At 40.8% G+C, this 21112-nt stretch overlaps 1 protein-coding gene and 1 long non-coding RNA gene across 2 annotated transcripts in view; one reads left to right on the forward strand and one right to left on the reverse strand.

Annotated features, from left to right (window-relative positions):
- The first annotated feature begins 6253 nt into the window (after positions 1-6253).
- The window catches only part of LOC115225797 (methylmalonic aciduria and homocystinuria type D homolog, mitochondrial), an 82869-nt gene continuing 68010 nt past the window's right edge, over positions 6254-21112 (forward strand). The window contains exon 1 of the mRNA XM_036514745.1: positions 6254-6356. Within this exon, the coding sequence (XP_036370638.1) occupies positions 6327-6356 (30 nt within the window). The 5' untranslated portion in view covers positions 6254-6326. The remainder of the gene's footprint in view (positions 6357-21112) is intronic.
- Positions 13488-21112, reverse strand: part of LOC118768386 — a 10826-nt gene continuing 3201 nt past the window's right edge. Inside the window, exons 2-3 of the long non-coding RNA XR_005004201.1 lie at positions 20228-20230; positions 13488-13509 (exon numbers count right to left, since the gene is read on the reverse strand). This is a non-coding gene — a long non-coding RNA (uncharacterized LOC118768386). The remainder of the gene's footprint in view (positions 13510-20227; positions 20231-21112) is intronic.

The raw sequence follows: 21112 nt of genomic DNA on the forward strand, positions 1-21112 counted from the left end.
ATTTTTTTATGGTAATTACCAAAATTTTATTCTTCAGAACTATAAAATTACAAAAGAAAGAAAAATATAATAATGAAAAATAAACTAAGAGTTTGTCTTGTATTTCTGAACCTTTTCTGCTACTATAAATCTTTGAGTATAGTCTGCCCTTGAGTATAATACACAGGGAGTTTTAGGGGGCTGTACTTCTGAAAAACCTAAACCTTGTGTATAATACGCACCCCTTCTCTAACTTGAGTCAAGGAGGTCTATATAACGTCCTTGGTTTGTAAAAATGTATACGCTAACATCCTTTATTATTATTGTATATATAACATAATGCAAACGTGTATTTGCAGGGCATTTTTAGGGGGCTGTACCTCTGAAAAACCTAAACCTTGTGTATAATATGCACCCCTTCTCTAACTTGAGTCAAGGAGGTCTGTTTAATGTCCTTGGTTTGTAAAAATGTATACGCTAACATCCTTTATTATTATTGTATATATAACATAATGCAAACGTGTAGCTTTTTTATGAATTTTGTTAGCAGAAAATAAAGAAATAACAGTAATAACGTTTAATAAATGTTGCTTATTGCAAGTTATGGATGATTCTTTTATGACTTCATGCTTTCAGGCTTAGCTTAAGGTATTTTCACGCCTGACATCACAAAATGCGTCTGAATAAACATTGCCGGACAGCAAATAGAGACTCGGATATTGCTTAGAAAAAATTTTCATTTTTAACCTTGTATATAGTACACACTGTGGTGGCGCAATGGCCCAGTGGTTAGGGCAGCGGCCTCGCGGTCGTAGGATCGCGGTTTCGATTCCCAGACCGGGCGTTGTGAGTGTTTATTGAGCGAAAACACCTAAAAGCTCCACGAGGATCCGGCAGGGGGTGGTGATCCCTGCTGTACTCTTTCACCACTCATTCTTCTGTTGGCCTGCTCGCTTAGCCAGCGGGGTGGCGTCATTCGAAGGCTAAAAAACAATGCGAACGCATTGTGACCAGCGATGTGTAACTACATCTGATGGACTGGTCGGTCACGTGATCACGTGATATAGTACACACTAAGGATTTTGACCTTTAAATTTTGGGGTAAAAATGCGGATTATACTCGAGGATTTACAGTATTTTCTTTGAATATTACTTCTCCTCCCCCTCTGCCCCCTCTTCCTGCTCATCATCATCATTATCACTGTCATTCTAACTCTGCCTGCGAAGACCTGTTGAGGCAAGTGAAGTCGAAACCTTTGGAAATATGCTGTGCTTGAGAAGACCCAGCAAGCCAAGTGAGACCTATTTCTTTATTACCCACAAGGGGCTGAACATAGAGGGGACAAACATGGACAGACATAGGTATTAAGTCGATTATATCGACCCCAGTGCTTAACTGGTACTTAATTTATCGACCCCGAAAGGATGAAAGGCAAAGTCGACCTCGGCGGAATTTGAACTCACAACGTAACGGCAGACGAAATACCGCTAAGCATTTCGCCCGACGTGCTAACGATTCTGCTAGCTTGTGGCCTATACCAGGGGTGTAACCAGTTCACTTATGCGTGCTTTTCCTTCACTGGACACTAAACTCTGCTTGCGAAGACCTGTTGAGGCAAATGAAATCGAAATCGAAATCAAATTCGATGATTGGCATCCATTGCTAGTGGAGCGCTAAGAGTACCAGACACACTCCAATCTCAGTGGGATTTGAACATAGAACACAAAACAAGGCATTACTACAATTGTGGCCAAAAGTTTGGAACAATTTTTAGAAATTAAAATTGTTATGCCCAAGTACAATTCAATCCAGGCCTCACCGAGGTAATGACTAGTGACCGGGACCTTTAGTCTTTTACTTGTTTCAGTCATTTGACTGCAGTCATGCTGGAGCACCGCCTTTAGTCGAGCAAATCGACCCCGGGACTTATTCTTTTGTAAGCCCAGTACTTATTCTATCGGTCTCTTTTGCCGAACCGCTAAGTGACGGGGACATAAACACACCAGCATCGGTTGTAGAAGACACTTGCCCATCATGCCACGCAGTGGGACTGAACCCGGAACCAGGTGGTTGGTAAGCAAGCTACTTACCACACAGCCACTCATGCACCTATATATATATATATATACATATATACGACGGGCTTCTTTCAGTTTCCGTCTACCAAATCCACTCACAAGGCTTTGATCAGCCCGAGGCTATAGTAGATGACACTTGCCCAAGATGCCACACAGTGGGACTGAACCCGGAACCATGTGGTTGGTAAGCAAGCTATTTACCACACAGCCACTCCTGCGCCTTTGGAAATATGCTGTGCTTGAGAAGACCCAGCAAACGAAGTCGGACCATAACCTTGTGGCCTATGGCAGGGTGTAACCAGCCCACTTATGTGTACCTTTCCTTCATTGGAGACTAAACTCTGCTTGCGAAAACCTGTTGAGGCAAGTGAAATCGAAATCAAATTCGATGACTGGCATCCATGCTAGTGGAGCGCCAAGGGCACCATCCGAGTGTGATCGTTGCCAGAGCAACAAACTGGCTTCCGTGCTGGTGGCATGTAAGAAGCACCATTCGAGCGTGATCGTTACCTGTGTTGCCTTACTCACACCTGTGCTGGTGGCAGGTGAAAAAACATTCAAGCAAGGTCGTTGCCTATCTTACTCTATACTCACCTAACACTCTCTACATATACATATATGGAGCAAGTGGAGCAAGAATACACACGAAAACAAAAAAGTGTCTTCTGATATAGCCTTGGGCCAACCAAAGCCTTGTGAGTGGATTTGGTAGACGGAAACTGAAAGAAGCCCATCAGATATGTGTATGTCCCCTCCCTCTCTACCGCTTGACAACTGTCTAATGACTAAAACAAGTAAAAGATAAAAGATATATATATATATATATATTTCCTTATTGCCCATAAGGGGCTAAACACAGAGGAGACAAACAAGGACAGACAAACGGATTAAGTCGATTACATCGACCCCAGTGCGTAACTGGTACTTAATTTATCGACCCCGAAAAGATGAAAGGCAAAGTCAACCTCGGCGGAATTTGAACTCGGAACGTAACGGCAGACGAAATACCACTAAGCATTTCGGCCAGCGTGCTAATGATTCTGCCAGCTCGCCGCCTTCTTAATAGATATATATATATATGTGTGTGTGTGTGTTCCATAGCCAAGCCAGTCACCAGATATGAAACCCTATTGAACAACTCTGGGGCATAATGGACAGGACAATTTATAAAAAGAACAAGAAGTATCCTCAAAGCCAGATCTTTTGAGATGACTGCATGAAACTTGGCAAGAAATTCCACTAGAGAATTTTTGTCATCTGATCAGTAGCATGCCTAATAGGGTCCTTGCATTGAAAAATGTAAAGGGCTTGTCTACTAAATATTAGATATTTACATTATAATAATCAATAAATAATTTGAATGTACAATTTCAGATTTAAATAAATTTTAATGATTGTGCCGGCGACACATAAAAAGCACTATCCGAATGTGGTCGATGCCAGCGCCACCTTTACAGGCTTCTGTGCCGGTGGCACGTAAAAAGCACCAACCGATTGTGGACGTTGCCAGACTCCCCTGGCACCTGTGCCGGTGGCATGTAAAAAGCACCAACCGATCGTGGCCGCTGTCAGAGCCCCCTGGCAACTGTGCCAGTGGCACGTAAAAAGCACCAACCGATCGTGGTCGCTGCCAGACTCCGCTGGCACCTGGGCCGGTGGCACGTAAAAAGCACCAACCGATCGTGGCCGCTGCCAGACTCCCCTGGCACCTGTGCTGGTGGCACGTAAAAAGCACCCACTACACTCATGGAGTGGTTGGTGCTAGGAAGGGCATCCAGCTGTAGAAACACTGCCAGATCAGACTGGAGCCTGGTGCAGCCTTCTGGCTTCCCAGCCCCCGGTCGAACCGTCCAACCCATGCTAGCATGGAAAACGGACGCTAAATGATGATGATGATAATGATGATTATAAGGATGTCTATTTACTTCTGTCTCGTGTGTGTGTCTGTGTCTGCGTGTGTAAACAGGGTGGCCCAAAAGTAGGTTCACAGTTATTCAACTATCACTTTCACATTCATATATTAACAGTTTTGATCTTAATTATAAAAAAAAATGTGAAACCATTATTCTATGCTAATTTAGTTAATTGCAAGATAGAAATTTAAATGTAATAAAATGTCTTAAAAGAAATTTAAAGTGCTTATGTGATAATTGTGAACCTACTTTTGGCCACCCTATACACACACACAGACACACTAATGTATATATACATACATATGCACATAAATATTTCAATATTTGTATTATGGTATCTATACATACCTATATTCACAGGTGCATGCTCACACACACATACACACAAATGTATGTATACATACATCATCATCATCATCATCGTTTAACGTCCGTTTTCCATGCTAGCATGGGTTGGACGGTTTGACCGGGATCTGGGAGGCCAGAAGGCTGCACCAGGCTCCAGTCTGATCTGGCAGTGTTTCTACAGCTGGATGCCCTTCCTAACACCAACCACTCCGTGAGTGTAGTGGGTGCTTTTTACATGCCACCTGCACAGGTGCCAGGGGAGTCTGGCAGTGACCACGATCGGATTGGTGCTTTTTACGTGCCGCCAGCACAGAAGCCAGTCAAGGCGGCACTGGCATCGGCCACGTTCGGATGGTGCTTTTTACGTGCCACCGACACAGAAGCCAGTCAATGCGGCGCTGGCATCGGCCACGTTCGGATGGTGCTTTGTACGTGCCACCGGCACAGAAGCCAGTCAAGGCGGCACTGGCATCAGCCACGTTTGGATGGTGCTTTTTACATGCCACCGGCACAGAAGCCAGTCAAGGCGGCACTGGCATCGGCCACGTTCGGATGGTGCTTTTTACGTGCCACCGACACAGAAGCCAGTCAATGCGGCGCTGGCATCGGCCACGTCCGGATGGTGCTTTGTACGTGCCACCGGCACAGAAGCCAGTCAAGGCGGCACTGGCATCGGCCACGTTCGGATGGTGCTTTTTACGTGCCACCGACACAGAAGCCAGTCAAGGCGGCGCTGGCATCGGCCACGTTCGGATGGTGCTTTGTACGTGCCACCGGCACAGAAGCCAGTCAAGGCGGCACTGGCATCGGCCACGTTCGGATGGTGCTTTTTACGTGCCACCGACACAGAAGCCAGTCAAGGCGGCGCTGGCATCGGCCACGTTCGGATGGTGCTTTGTACGTGCCACCGGCACAGAAGCCAGTCAAGGCGGCACTGGCATTGGCCACGTTCGGATGGTGCTTTTTACGTGCCACCGACACAGAAGCCAGTCAAGGCGGCACTGGCATCGGCCACGTTCGGATGGTGCTTTGTACGTGCCACTGGCACAGAAGCCAGTCAAGGCGGCACTGGCATTGGCCACGTTCGGATGGTGCTTTTTACGTGCCACCGACACAGAAGCCAGTCAAGGCGGCGCTGGCATCGGCCACGTTCGGATGGTGCTTTGTACGTGCCACCGGCACAGAAGCCAGTCAAGGCGGCACTGGCATTGGCCACGTTCGGATGGTGCTTTGTACGTGCCACTGGCACAGAAGCCAGTCAAGGCGGCGCCGGCATTGGCCACGTTCGGATGGTGCTTTTTACGTGCCACCGACACAGAAGCCAGTCAAGGCGGCACTGGCATCGGCCACGTTCGGATGGTGCTTTGTACGTGCCACCGGCACAGAAGCCAGTCGAGGCGGCACTGGCATCGGCCACGTTCGGATGGTGCTTTTTACATGCCACCGGCACAGAAGCCAGTCGAGGCGGCACTGGCATCGGCCACGTTTGGATGGTGCTTTTTCATGCCCACCGGCACAGAAGCCAGTCGAGGCGGCACTGGCATCGGCCACGTTTGGATGGTGCTTTTTATGTGCCATCGACACAGGTATCACAACTACTATTTCCATTGATATTTATTTCGATGTTCATGTACTTGACTCAATAGGTCTCCTCAAGCACAGCGGGTTGTTCTGAAATCCAAGGTGGTTGTTCTAATTTGAATATTCGTATTATGGTACCTATACATACCTATATTCACAGGTGCATGCTCACATACACGTGCACACACACACACACAGTACCTTGTTCTCTCCCCCCCACCTTTAAGGCATTTATAAGTGCTTATCTGTAATAACAAATTAATTATGACCTACATTAAGTGGTGTTTAGGTTTCTCTAAGTGGAACAGAAATGAATTATCAAAAATCACAAAAGGATAACGAGGGCAAAACTTGATAATAATTAAAGACATTTGAGCAAAACAGGTGAAAAAAAAACCCAAAAAAACTGCTACTTGCAATCTGAAAATGGCCACCACTGAAGCAATTGAATCGGAGGTGAGTTGAACGTTTCTGATGGTTTATATGTGTTTATTTAAGATGGTTTGTCTGCTCTCGTTTACTTACTTTTACTTACTTTTACTTGTTTCAGTCATTTGACTGCGGCCATGCTGGAGCACCGCCTTTTAGTCGAGCAAATCGACCCCGGGACTTATTCTTTTGTAAGCCCAGTACTTATTCTATCAGTCTCTTTTGTTGAACCGCTAATTGACGGGAATGTAAACACACCAGCATCGGTTGTCAAGCAATGCTAGGGGGACAAACACAGACACACAAACATATACACGTATATATATATATACATATATACGACAGGCTTCTTTCAGTTTCCATCTACCAAATCCACTCACAAGGCTTTGGTCGGCCCGAGGCTATAGCAGAAGACACTTGCCCAAGGTGCCACACAGTGGGATTGAACCTGGAACCATGTGGCTGGTAAGCAAGCTACTTACCACACAGCCACTCTCTCGCTTGTTAGGTTTAAATCTTTTTATGGCCCCTTTCAAAAGGCAAAACCCGTTTATTTATATATTTATTTATTGTATATATAGATAAGGAGTAAACTTATCAGAACGAAGGCCAAATGTGTGTGTAGGGGTGGGGAGGAGCACAAGGCCTGAAGTTTGTGGGAAGGGGGTAAGTCGATTACACCGACCCCTGTGTTTCACTGGTTGTTAATTTATTGACCCTGAAAGGAAGAAAGGGAAAGTTGACCTTGCTGGAATTTGAACTCAGAATGTAGCAACAGATGAAATACTGTTAAGGTGTGAGAGGACTGTTGTAAAATGAGGGTGTGGAGTTAGGATGTGAACCATATGGCAGATGTGGAGAACACATACTCACGTACCTATATACCCAGACACCCACAAACAGACTGACAGACATGCACACTCACACACGCACACACGCACACACACACAGTGTAACACACACACAAACTGAAAAACACACATACAAACACACACACTCACACAGAAAAACAGACAAACTCACATACACACACATACATGCACGCGAACACACAAACACACACGTGCACATACACATACACACACAAAGAAAAACAAAAACACACATACACACATGCAAATGCACACACAATACACACACACAAACACACACACACACACACAAACACACACACACAAACACACACGTACAGAAATTTTTTTACATCACTAATAGTAGTAATAATAACAATAGTAATCCTTTCTACTATTTCTATTATGGGCACAAAACCTCAAATATAGAAGGAACAGGGTCAGTTGATTACATTCAACCCCAGCGCTCAGCCGGTACTCATTTTATTCACCCTAAAAGGATGAAAGGCAAAGTCAACCTTTCCTGGATTTGAACTCAGAACATAAAGCTGGAAAAATATCACCAAGCATTTACTCTGATGTGCTAAGGATTATGCCAGTCGAATGATAATAATAATCATAATAATAATAATAATAATAATAATGATCTTAACTGATTGGAAGTGTTATCATGTACATTGTTTTGTCTTGGTATAAAAGATGGGCTACAGTAAATATTCTGCTCAATACCACAGATTTGCTTGTCAGTTGTTTGACCCTTAACCAGTTGAGCATGTCCCTTAGTGGCTGACAATACGTGCATCTCTGATCATGAGCAGAAGTAGTGGGGGAGCATCATAGCCGTGTGTTGAGAGGGATTCTTTGGAGTTTGAATAATTCACCTCTGGAAACATGGGTGGGTCGTTCAACATCCTTAAACAACCCTTATTCAGGGACCTTTTGAGCGGGATGGGCTACTTGACCAGAAGAAAATTCTAACTGGGCCCCACTTGCCAGGTCATGTGCTGTTTATCTCAATATAAGATCACCATGTTGCGGACACATGGTTGTGATGCATGTGCTTAGTGTACCCTTATCAGACGGGTAGTCATGATGGGTATACTGAGCTTCGTATATTTTACCCCAGTGTCATTTTGATGGTATGCACTGTTCTCTCACTCAATAATAATAATAATAATAATAATGATAATCCTTTCTACTTTTGGTACAGAGCCTGAAATTTTAGGGGAGGAGTTAATCAATTACATTGACCCCAGTATTTCACTGGTACTTAATTTATTGACCCTAAAAGGATGAAAGGTTAACTTGACCTTAGCGGAATTTGAACTCAGAAAGTAAAGAAGGGCTGTGTGGTAAGTAGCTTGCTTACCAACCACATGGTTCCGGGTTCAGTCCCACTGCGTGGCATCTTGGGCAAGTGTCTTCTGCTATAGCCTCAGGCTGACCAAAGCCCTGTGAGTGGATTTGGTAGACGGAAACTGAAAGAAGCCCGTCATATAAATGTCTATATATATGTATGTGTGTGTATATATCGTCATCATCATCATCATCATCATTATTATTATTATGAAAAGATGTCAGGCAGCAAGCTAACAGAATTGTTAACTTGCTGACTCAAATGCTTAGTTGCACTTTCTCCTTACTCTTTTACTTGTTTCAGTCATTTGACTGTGGTCATGCTGGAGCATAGCCTTTAGTCGAGCAAATCAACCCTAGGACTTATTCTTTGTAAGCCTAATACTTATTCTATCGGTCTCTTTTGCCGAACCTCTAAATTACGGGGATGTAAACACAGACACACAAACACACACACACAAACATGCACACACATACACATATATACATATATACGACAGGCTTCTTTCGGTTTCCGTCTACCAAATCCACTCACAAGGCTCTGGTCGGCCCGAGGCTATAGTAGAAGTCACTTGCCCAAGGTGCCACGCAGTGGGAATGAACCCGGAACCATGTGGTTGGTAAACAAGCTACCTACCACACAGCCACTCCTACACCTATTGCACTTTTTTTTTGTTCGGGTCAAACACTTTAGTTCGACTTACTTGCGACACTCGCGGTTTGTGTGTGTGTGTGCACGTCTAAAATACGTAAGTAGTTACAGGGAAGTAACCTATACTGACAAATTCAGACTTTTCTATCGAGTTACTTCCCTTGCACCATGTTTCGTTTTCTCTTCTCACTTGATTTCAGTCTTTCGCCTTGAAGAATAAATCAACCTCAGTACACGCATACCTCACCCTACGTCGTTAATTGGTTCTAGGAGAAACGACTTAAGTCGAAATACTGTCGCTCGACTAGGCCCAATTTACTTGCCTCTTGGCTAAACTTATAATAACCATTCCCAGTTCTCTACTTTATTTATGAATGCATTTTCAATAATACAGGGTTAATAAAAACATATTTTAAACGTACAAATAATTTTTATTTTTTAAATAGTGGTATTTCGTCTACCGCTACGTTCTGAGTTCAAATTCCGCCGAGGTCGACTTTAATTTTCATCCTTTCGGGGTCGATAAATTAGGTACCAGTTACGCACTGGGTTCGATGTAATTGACTTAATCCGTTTGTCCTTGTTTGTCCCCTCTATGTTTAGCCCCTTGTGGGTAGTAAAGAAATAGGTATTTCGTCTGCCGCTACATTCTGATTTCAAATTCCGCCGAGGTCGACTTTGTCTTTCATCCTTTCGGGGTCGATTAAATAAGTACCAGCTACGCACTTGGGTCGATATAATCGACTTAATCCGTTTGTCCTCTCTGTGTTTAGCCCCTTGTGGCTAGTAAAGAAATAGATACAATGAGGAATGCATGTGCCAAGTTCTGGAGTTGTCATGAGGCTATGGTGGAAGCTCAGAGAGGCTACTTTGAGGAAACTGGTATCTCTCAGCCATAATCAAGTCGACATTTAATTATTTTCTAGAATCCTTTTATTTGGAGGGGATATTGTGTTTTCTTTTCTTTTTATGCAAACCGTCGACACCCTGTATAAATTATTCATGTCAGTTAACTGAATTTTAAACGTTACTGGATTATCAAGTGTTTCCACCATGTACCAGTTCTTGTTAAACTATACTATCAATGCCAGCATGGAAGACAGACGTGAAATGGTGGTGATGATGACGGCGACGAATATAACGATAACAACGATGGTGATGATGACATACCGTAAATCCTCGAGTATAGCTCGCATTTGAGTATAATACGCAGGGAATTTTTAGGGGGCTGTCATCATCATCATTTAACGTCCGCTTTCCATGCTAGCATGGGTTGGACGGTTCAACTGGTGTCTGGGAAGCCAGGAGGCTGCACCAGGCCCTGTCTTATCTGGCAATGTTTCTACGGCTGGATGCCCTTCCTATCGCCAACCACTCCGAGAGTGTAATGGGTGCCTTTTACGTGCCACCGGCACAGGTAGCAGACGAGGCTGGCAAACGGCCACGGTCGGATGGTGCTTTTTACGTGCCACCGGCTGTACCTCTGAAAAACCTAAACCTTGTGTATAATACGCACTTCTTCTCTAACTTGAGCCAAGGAGGTCTATATAACGTCCTTGGTTTGTAAAAATGTATACAGTAACGTCCTTTATTATTATTGTATATATAACATGATGCAAACGTGTAGCTTTTTTGTGCATTTTGTTTGCAGAAAATAAAGAAATAACAGTAATAACGTTTAATAAATGTTGCTTATTGCAAGTTATGGATGATTCTTTTATGACTTCATTGCTTTCAGGCTTAGCTTAAGGTATTTTCTCCCCCGACATCACAAAATGCGTCTGAATAAACATTGCCGGACAGCAAATAGAGACTCGGACATTGCTTAGAAAATAATTTTCATTTTTAACCTCGTATATAATACGCATTAAGGATTTTGACCTTTAAATTCTGGGGAAAAAATGCGGATTATACTCGAGGATTTACGGTATATATTGCACGCCTATAGAATAAATATATTAATTGCTAATGTCAAGCTATACTACAGAATGTATTATTTTTTATCTGTTACTTCACTCACTGGACTGCGGCCATGCTGGGGCGCCGCAGGCTTGGAAGAGCTTAGACAAATCAAACCCAGTACTTATTATTATTTTTTTTTTTTTCAAGTCTGGCACTTATTCTATCAGTCAGTTTTGCCAAACCACCAAGTTACAGGGACGTAAACAAACCAACATAGGTTGTTAAGCAGGGAGTGGGAGCAGATACAAAACACACATGCACATACATGTGTGTATGTATATGTGTGTGTGTGTGTGTGTGTACATACATGGGTACTACTTAAGAAGAGTGGTCCCGGTGCGCGCACTCGCGTATCCGTGCTAGCTAGTCGATCCTTTGTGTTTTTGTGTTTTATTTACTTTGTTATAAAAAAATTATTTATCTTGTGTTATTTATTTTGCTAGGTAGTCGTTGTAGGATCGACTAATCATGACTAGCTAGCGCGGATGCGCGCACCGGGACCACTCTTCTTAAGTAGTACCCATACATGTATATATATATATATGTATATATATATATATAATATATATATATATATATATATATATATATATATATACACACACATAAATATATATAACGAGCCTCTACACAATTTCCGTCTACCAAATCCGCTCATGAGGCTTTGGTGGGCTCGTAGCTAGAGCAGAAGACATTTTCCCACAAAATGACGAATTGCCAAGCGTATTGTACAACAGAAAAATATATCTTAAGATTTTACAATGCCATTCTGTAAATACATGATACATTTATACAGTTTTTTTCCCAGCAAACTCTGTATCTAACCAACCGCACGTAACAGGTTGTTATCCTTGTAAATAAATCTGTTTAGACACATAACGTGTTTACATTTTACGGTGGTTTCACGGGGTTAGAGGTAAATGAATTCCATTGAATTGATTGAATGTACTAAAAATCAAACAGGTTCATTGAATTATGGAGTCAACTCATTGAGAAAACCCCCTCGGTAACCTAATTTTTATGGCGTGACTAAAGACTTGGGGACGATGTGTGTCCAATACTCGCCATTACGTTCACACTCAACATGTCAAAGATGCTATTGTTTAAATACAGACAGTCGACCTATTGTGAAAAGCATTCCAGCTATGAATCATCTCATTTTCTTTTATTGGGTATTCTATTCTGTAGACTACATTATTCGATGTGTCATTCTTTCTTCTAAAAAGTAGATCAGTTTAAGGGGTAGCTGCTATTTTTAGCATGTCAAGCGACCTCCCGTTTAAAACTTTTTAGTTACCTAGAAATTATGTTACAAAGTGCCGTTCAAAAGGAAAAGATCCTTTACAAATTACAATTTTCTCAAGAAAGCCAAGAGAAAAAAATGTTTTATTTTGAAACATTCTACCAGTATACGAAGTTTTAAAGTGTTTAGTTAACTAGAAATTGTGTTGAAAACTGCCGTTCAAAAGGAAAAGATCCAATTTCCACGTAACTAAACACTTTTAAACTTCGTATACTGGTAGAATGTGTCAAAATAAAACATATTTTTGATCTTTTCCTTTTGAACGGCAGTTTTCAACACAATTTCTAGGTAACTAAAAAATTTTAAACTTCGTATACTGGTAGAATGTGTTTATAAAACATCTTTTTCTCTTGGCTTTATTGAGAAAATTCTATACGTATGTTGGTTTGTTTACGTCCCCGTAACTTGGCGGTTTGGTAAAACAGATTGATAGAATAAGTGCCAGACTTGAAAAAAAAATAATAATACTAATAAGTACTGGGTTTTATTTGTCTAAGCCAGTGGTTCCCAAACATTTTAGAGTCGCGACCCACTATTTATCACACCAGTTTATGACGACCCACTTAACTCTACTGAACTATCTTGACAGGCAGCAGTGAATCAAAGCTAATGCGTAATTTTATAACTTTTTGCGACCCACTAAGATTCCGTTCGCGACCCATCTGTGGGTCGCGGCTCATAGTTTGGGAACCTCTGGTCTAAGCTCTTCCAGGCCTGCGGTGTCCCAGTATGACCGTAAAAAAAGATGTTTTATAAACACATTCTACCAGTATACGAAGTTTAAAAGTGTTTAGTTAGGTGGAAATTATTTTAAAAAACTGCCGTTCAAACCGAAAGGATCCCATTTATTTCTTATTTTTATTTTCCTAAAATTTTCCTTGCGTCTTGCAACCTTTTCAAAGGTCTTGACTCTGTCCGTTATTTGCACTGCGTTCCGTTTTGCTTGCTTGTGCGCATGTGTGTGGGACAGTGTGTGTGTGTGTGTGTGTGTGTGTCTATGCATGTACGTATGTGTGTGTGTATGCATAGGCGCGCACACACACACATACACACACACTGTCCCACACACATGCGCACAAACAAACAAAAAGGGATCGCAGTGTAAATAACGGACAGTCAGAACTATTGAAAAGGTTGCAAGATGCAATGAAAATAAGAAATAAGTGGAAATTTTACCGGTGAGTGTGTTAAATTATAAGGCACTAAAAGAGAATGACTCTCCCCAGACACAACAGTATATATTTTTATACATATAAATATATATATGTATATATATATATATATATGTATATATATATGTATATATATGTGTGTATATGTGTGTATATGTTTGTCCCTCCACCATCGCTTGACAACCGATGCTGGTGTGTTTATGTCCCCGTAACTTAGTGGTTCGGCAAAACAGACCAATAGAATAAGTACTAGGCTTACAAAGAATAAGTCCTATGCAAATGGGCAAAATGTCGCAAAGCATTTCACCAAGTGTGCTTGCAATTGTCAGCTCTCTGTCGTCGTCATCATAATTACCACCATTACCCCCACCATTAATTTTTAATCTATCTATTTATATATACTGTCTTTACTTGTTTCAGTCATTTGACTGCGGCCATGCTGGAGCACCACCTTTAGTCGAGCAAATCGACCCCAGGACTTATTCTTTGGAAGCCTAGTATTTATTCTATTGGCATCTTTTGCTGAACCGTTAAGTTACGGGGACGTAAACACACCAGCATCGGTTGTCAAGCAATGTTAGGGGGAAAAACACAGACACACAATCATATACACACACATACAGATATATATATATACGCCGGGCTTCTTTCAGTTTCCGTCTACCAAATCTACTCACAAGGCATTGGTCGACCCGAGGCCATAGTAGAAGACACTTGCCCAAGGTGCCACGCAGTGGGACTGAACCCGGAACCTTGTGGTTGGTAAGCGAGCTACTTCCCACACAGCCACTCATTTTTATTAATTATAATAATGAAGGATAAATTTTAAAAAAATGTTTTTTTCAAACTTCTATGAGAATATGTTTCCTTCCCAACTGCATGGTTGTAGGATCAGTCCCACTGCGTGGAACCTTGGGCAAGTGTCTTCCACTAGAGCCTGAGGTCAATCAAAGCCTTATGAGTGGATTTGGTAGCAGGAAACTGAGAGAAACTCGTCATATATATAGATAAAGATAAATATGGCTGGTCTAGGAGTTATCTGGGATCTTTTCGGTTTGAACGGCGGTTTTTAAAAATAATTTCTAGGTAACTAAACAATTTTAAACTTTGTATACTGGTAGAATGTGTTTATAAAACAATTTTTTTCTCTTGGCTTTATTGAGAAAATTGTATAGTTTGTAAGATATTTGTTGGGTTTTTTTCTTCAATTTCTGCAATTTCAACCAATCAGTGACGTTCATTGAGGTAAAAAAACATTCTGTGCCGTATGAATATGTCCCTCGTTTAAGAAACAGATTGGGTTTATTTACATTTCTGAAGAAAAAAGATACCCTTACCCCCACCCCTAACCCTAAAACAGATTGAAATGCAATAGATCGATACTAGGGTCATAATTATGGGTGATAATTTTATATGACACCACTAGGAAAAACTGCCGTTCAAACCGAAAAGATCCCTTATCTGGGTTTCACGTCCATAAAGCGCTTAACTTTACAGCATTTATTCAGGCCCTAAATCTGTTGGATTGGGGTTTCTCTAGCAAGTGGCTTCTCTAGAAAATGGAGGAGGAAAAGACTTCATTACCCTGACAACACAAGGGATTGTCTCCCTTTGACTGCTATTCATAATTGACCCTGTTAGCGTGTGGATCCCAGGATCATCATCATCATCGTCGTTTAACGTCCGCTTTCCATGCTAGCATGGGTTGGACGATTTTGACTGAGGGCTGGCAAACCAGATGGCTGCACCAAGCTCCAATCTTGATCTGGCAGAGTTTCTACAGCTGGATGCCCTTCCTAACGCCAAACACTCCGAGAGTGTAGTGGGTACTTTTTACGTGCCACCAGCACAGACACCAGTCAGGCGGTACTGGCAACGACCTCGCTCAAATCTTTTTACATGTGCCTCCGGCAGGGGTGCCAGTGAAGCGACGTTGGTAACGATCACGCTCGAATAGTGCCCTTTTACGTCAGGAATTTCCTGAAGTGCAAGCAGAGTTCAAAGACCTTTGTCCTAGAGTTAAGGATGTTCCCCGGGCCAAGGGAGTCGTTTGATTTCCTTTTCCATTCGGCTATGCACAGTTTACAATGCTTGACTATCTACATGTTTTTATATATACCGTATTTTAACGTATATAAGGAAAAATATGGGAGTTTCTTATACATGAATAGTATCATAATCGGATCTTTCGGTTTGAACGGCAGTTTTTTCTAGCAGTGTCATATGAAATTGTCACCCATAATTATGACCCTAGTATTGATCTATTGCATTTCAATCTGTTTTACGGTTAGGGTGGGGGGGGGGTATCTTTTTTTCTTCAGAAATGTAAATAAACCTAATCTGTTTCTTAAACGAGGGACATATTCATATGGCACAGAATGTTTTTTGCCTCAATGGACGTCAGTGATTGGTTGAAATTGCAGAAATTGAAGAAAAAAACAACAACAAATATCTTACAAACTATAGAATTTTCTCAATAAAGCCAAGAGAAAAAGATGTTTTATAAACACATTCTACCAGTATACGAAGTTTAAAAGTGTTTAGTTACGTGGAAATTATGTTAAAAACTGCTGTTCAGACCGAAAAAATTCTGCCACTGGTACCTAATTTATTGATCCCGAAAGGATGAAAGGCAAAATTGACCTTAGCGGAATTTGAACTCAGAATGTAAAGAGGGACGAAATGCCGCTAAGCATTTTGTCCGGCGTGCTAACGTTTCGGCCAGCTCACCTCCTACAGGCTCCAAATACTGCACACATACATGCACAAATACCTTGTTGGTGTTGGAATCTAGGTTAGAAACTGGTTCTTTCTCTATTGGCAAAAGGTCTCAAATAAAAATGAATAATGACATACATACGCAAGCATGCATGCATACATACATACATACATACATACATACATACATACATACATACACACACACACACACACACAGGCATGCATGCATACATACATACACACACATGCATACATACATACATGCATACATACATACATACATACATACATACATACATACATACATACATACATACATACACACATACATACATACATACACACATACACACACACATACATACATACATACATACACACATACACACACACATACATACATACATAGATACATACATACATACATACATACATACATACATACACAAACACACATACATACATACATACACACACACAGACACACACAGGCATGCATACATACATTCATGCATGCATACATACATACACACACACATACATACACACATACATACATACACACACATACATACATACACACATACATACATACATACATACACACATACATACACACACACATACATACATACATACATACATACACACACATACATACATACACACATACATACATACATACATACATACACACATACATACATACATACATACATACACACCATACATACATACACACACACACACATACATACATACATACATACATACATACACACACAAATACATACATACGTATGATGGGCTTCTTTCAGTTTCCATCTAATAAGTTACCAAATTCACTCACAAGGCTTTTATCAGCCTGATGGTATAGTAGAAAACTAAAACACACAATGGAGGGTTAAATTTGAAACCAAACCCTGTAATTGCGAAATAAATTCTTCTTAACCATGCCACTACACCCACAGCTTAAACAAATAAAAGTTGGCAGATAATTATTAACAGAAGAAATTCCTGTGAAATGGTAAAAGCTTCTCGGCATAGAGATAAAAACAAAATATAAATAGTAAAAAAAAAAAAAATAGGTGAATTATATAATTTGCTCCTAGTGGCTGTAGTGGTGACAATATGTCCTACTAAGCAAAATGTACCCCCACTTGTAAAAACAGACAAAAAATTGAGGCTATTTCTTTATGTAATACGACACCCGACACTAAAGAGGTATCACTCAATCTTGTTTCATTGTGTATGTACTTTTAGAATTGGAAACAGTAACCAGCCTGGGTTTTTCTTTTTGTCTTTTTTCCATCCTGCTAATGCTGACAGAAGTGAAATTATTATGTGAAGGAAATATGCCACTTCTTGGTAGATCGGGGTGTGGTTGGAATTGTGGGGATGGATACGTAGTGCTCATTAGGTACACCTACAAACCCAGAATTAAATGTATACCACGTCCTCTGAGATATATATATATATATATGTTATGCAAGATACAGATATATACTCTTATACACGCTTCAGTCATTTGACTGTGGCCATGCTGGAGCACTGCCTTTAGTTGAAGAAATCGACCCCAGGATGTATTCTTTGTTTGTTTTACTTGTTTCAGTCATTTGACTGCGGCCATGCTGGAGCACCGCCTTCAGTCGAGCAAATCGACCCCGGGACTTATTCTTTGTAAGCCCAGTACTTATTCTATCGGTCTCTTTTTGCCGAACCGCTAAGTGACGGGGACATAAACACACCAGCATCGGTTGTCAAGCAATGCTAGGGGGACAAACACAGACACACAAACACACACATATATATATATATATTCTTATTACATTAGTCTCGTTTGCCAAACTGCTAAGTTACAGGGATGTAAACGAACCAACATCAGTGTTATGTATGTTATGCAAGATACAGATATATATTCTTATACACACTTCAGTCATTTGACTGTGGCCCTGCTGGAGCACTGCCTTTAGTTGAAGAAATCGAACCCGGGACTTATTCTTTGTAAGTCTAGTACTTATTCCATTGGTCTCTTTTGCCGAACTGCTAAGTTACAGGGATGTAAACACACCAACATTGGTGTTAGATATGTTATGCAAGATATAGATATATATTCTTATACACGCTTCAGTCATTTGACTGTGGCCATTCTGGAGCACTGCCTTTAGTTGAAGAAATCGACCCCAGGACTTATTCTTTGTAAGCCTAGTACTTATTCCATTGGTTGCTTTTGCTGAACTGCTAAGTTACAGGGATGTAAACAGAATGTTTTTTACCTCAATAGACGTCACTGATTGGTTGAAATTGCAGTGTTTTGCATGTTATGCAAGGAATAGATATATATTCTTATACACACTTCAGTCATTTGACTGTGGCCTTGCTGGAGCACTGCCTTTAGTTGAAGAAATCAACCCCAAGACATTCTTTGTAAGCCTAGTACTTATTCCATTGGTCTCTTTTGCCGAACTGCTAAGTTACAGGGATGTAAACAGACCAATTTCATATGGCACAGAATGTTTTTTACCTTAATAGACGTCACTGATTGGTTGAGATTGCAGTGTTTTGCATGTTATGCAAGGTATAGATATATATTCTTATACACTCCAACATTGGTGTTATATATGTTATACAAGATACAGATATATATTCTTATACTCGCTTCAGTCATTTGACTGTGGCCATGCTGGAGCACTGCCTTTAGTTGAAGAAATCGACCCCAGGAGTTATTCTTTGTAAGCCTGGTACTTATTCCGTTGGTCTCTTTTGCCGAACTGCTAAGTTACAGGGACGTAAACAGACCAACATCAGTTGTCAAGCGATGCAGGATGGGAACACAGATGCACAAATACATACATATATCTATAATAGTAAATGCCAAAACAAATTTCTGTGTGTCAGTGTGTCACGTCCCCCCCCCTCACTAATCAGTGACACTTCTACTCTTGCTGGGGTGAGAGTAATAGCAGGCATAGAGATGGTGTGGGCGGTAGTAGATTGACAGTTGAGATGGTACTGGGGTGATAGTTATAGTATGTGCTGTAGTTGTGATAGAGGTGGCGGTGATGGTGGTGGTGGTGGTGGTGGTAGCTGAGGCAGTCAAGCATGATGGTGAGATTAAGATATATGCATATATATATACATATGTATGTATGTACATATATGTATGTATATATGCATATATATAAATATATGAATAGCTTTGCGTAAACCATGGTTTGTTTTGTTCTCTTACTTTATTATCATCTCATAATAATGACTTTTATGACTCGTATTACTACCTCAGTCAATCTAAATGTGTATATATTTGTCGTTACCTGTCATAAATCGCCTTTTTCTATTTGCAATATGCATTTTCGTTGATTTTTCATATTTTACCCTTACATTTCCACGTGTATCTTATATTTTCTTTTCGTAACATATTTCTACTATATATATAAATTTATGAGTATTAATTAATAATTTAAATAATTTTAAAAATTTTAACTTTAAATTTAAATTTTGAATTTTATATTTTATATATTTTGTATATTATATTAATTAATTTTATTTCTATGTATTGGTTTATGTGTTTCACTGTTTGATTTGCCTAATAGTGGTTTCTTAGCCCCTTCTTGTTCATCATAGTCCTCCAGGCAATAACAGAGGAATTTAAGACCGGCTGCCCCTGGGAGTAAGTATGCTCCTCATAGAAAATCCAGCACCAAAAAAAGCCTCATGATAGCAAAGGAGAATGGGCACCAACCAGCCCAAAGGTTAGGGTGGGCTGCACCTGCCTACCGCAGTTGCTATGGCACTGAGGTAGATCTGGCAACAGGGACAAAACCCAGATTTAAAACACTGGATGATGATGGTGATGACGATGTATATATATAATATACGACAAGCTTTTTTCAGTTTCTGTCTATCACATCCACTCTTAAGGCTAAGGTTTGCCAAGGGCTATCGTAGGAGATACTTGCCCAAGTTATTGTGCAATGTGACTGAATCCTAGAACACATGGTTTTGGGGAAGTAAGCTTCTAAGCAAACACCCAAACCAAAAGATTACAAATGCTCTTTGTAACAATTCTGTTTTACCAGTATTGTTAAAATCTAATCTGGTTGTATTTTGCTTTTTAGATCTAAAATGTACAGAACTTTGAAACTAAAGATTAAGTCACGTTCAAATTGTGTCATATTATGTTTGCGTGTATGCACATATGTGTATGTGTTTGTAAGTTTGTCTATATGTACTTACATGTTTATAAATCATACAAAATGCACACACACACATACGTACACACATCCATATATATATATATATCATCATCATCATCATCGTTTAACGTCCGCTTTCCATGCTAGCATGGGTTGGACGGTTCAACTGGGGTCTGGCAAGCCCGAAGGCTGCACCAGGCCAGTCAGATCTGGCAGTGTTTCTACAGCTGGATGCCCTTCCTAACGCCAACCACTCCGAGAGTGTAGTGGGTGATTTTATGTGCCACCGACACAGGTGTCAGACGAGGCTGGCAGACGGCCACGCTCGGATGGTGTTTTTTATGTGCCACCGATACAGGTGCCAGACGTATGTAAATTACATACATAAGCATCTATGTGTTTATATATATATTAAATTAAACAGTGTTTAAAGAGTGTAGCCTGTGTGTGAGTCAGAGAAAGCTTTATAACTAATGTCTCCTTGTTTTGACATCTTGTGATAATCTGCTATAAACGAGTGAGATTGTCATACAAACAGAGTCCCTTGAAAATATTACCTTGTTTGGAAAC

The sequence above is a fragment of the Octopus sinensis genome, linkage group LG28 (assembly GCF_006345805.1).
Source record: "Octopus sinensis linkage group LG28, ASM634580v1, whole genome shotgun sequence".
Taxonomy (NCBI): Eukaryota; Metazoa; Mollusca; class Cephalopoda; order Octopoda; family Octopodidae; genus Octopus; species Octopus sinensis.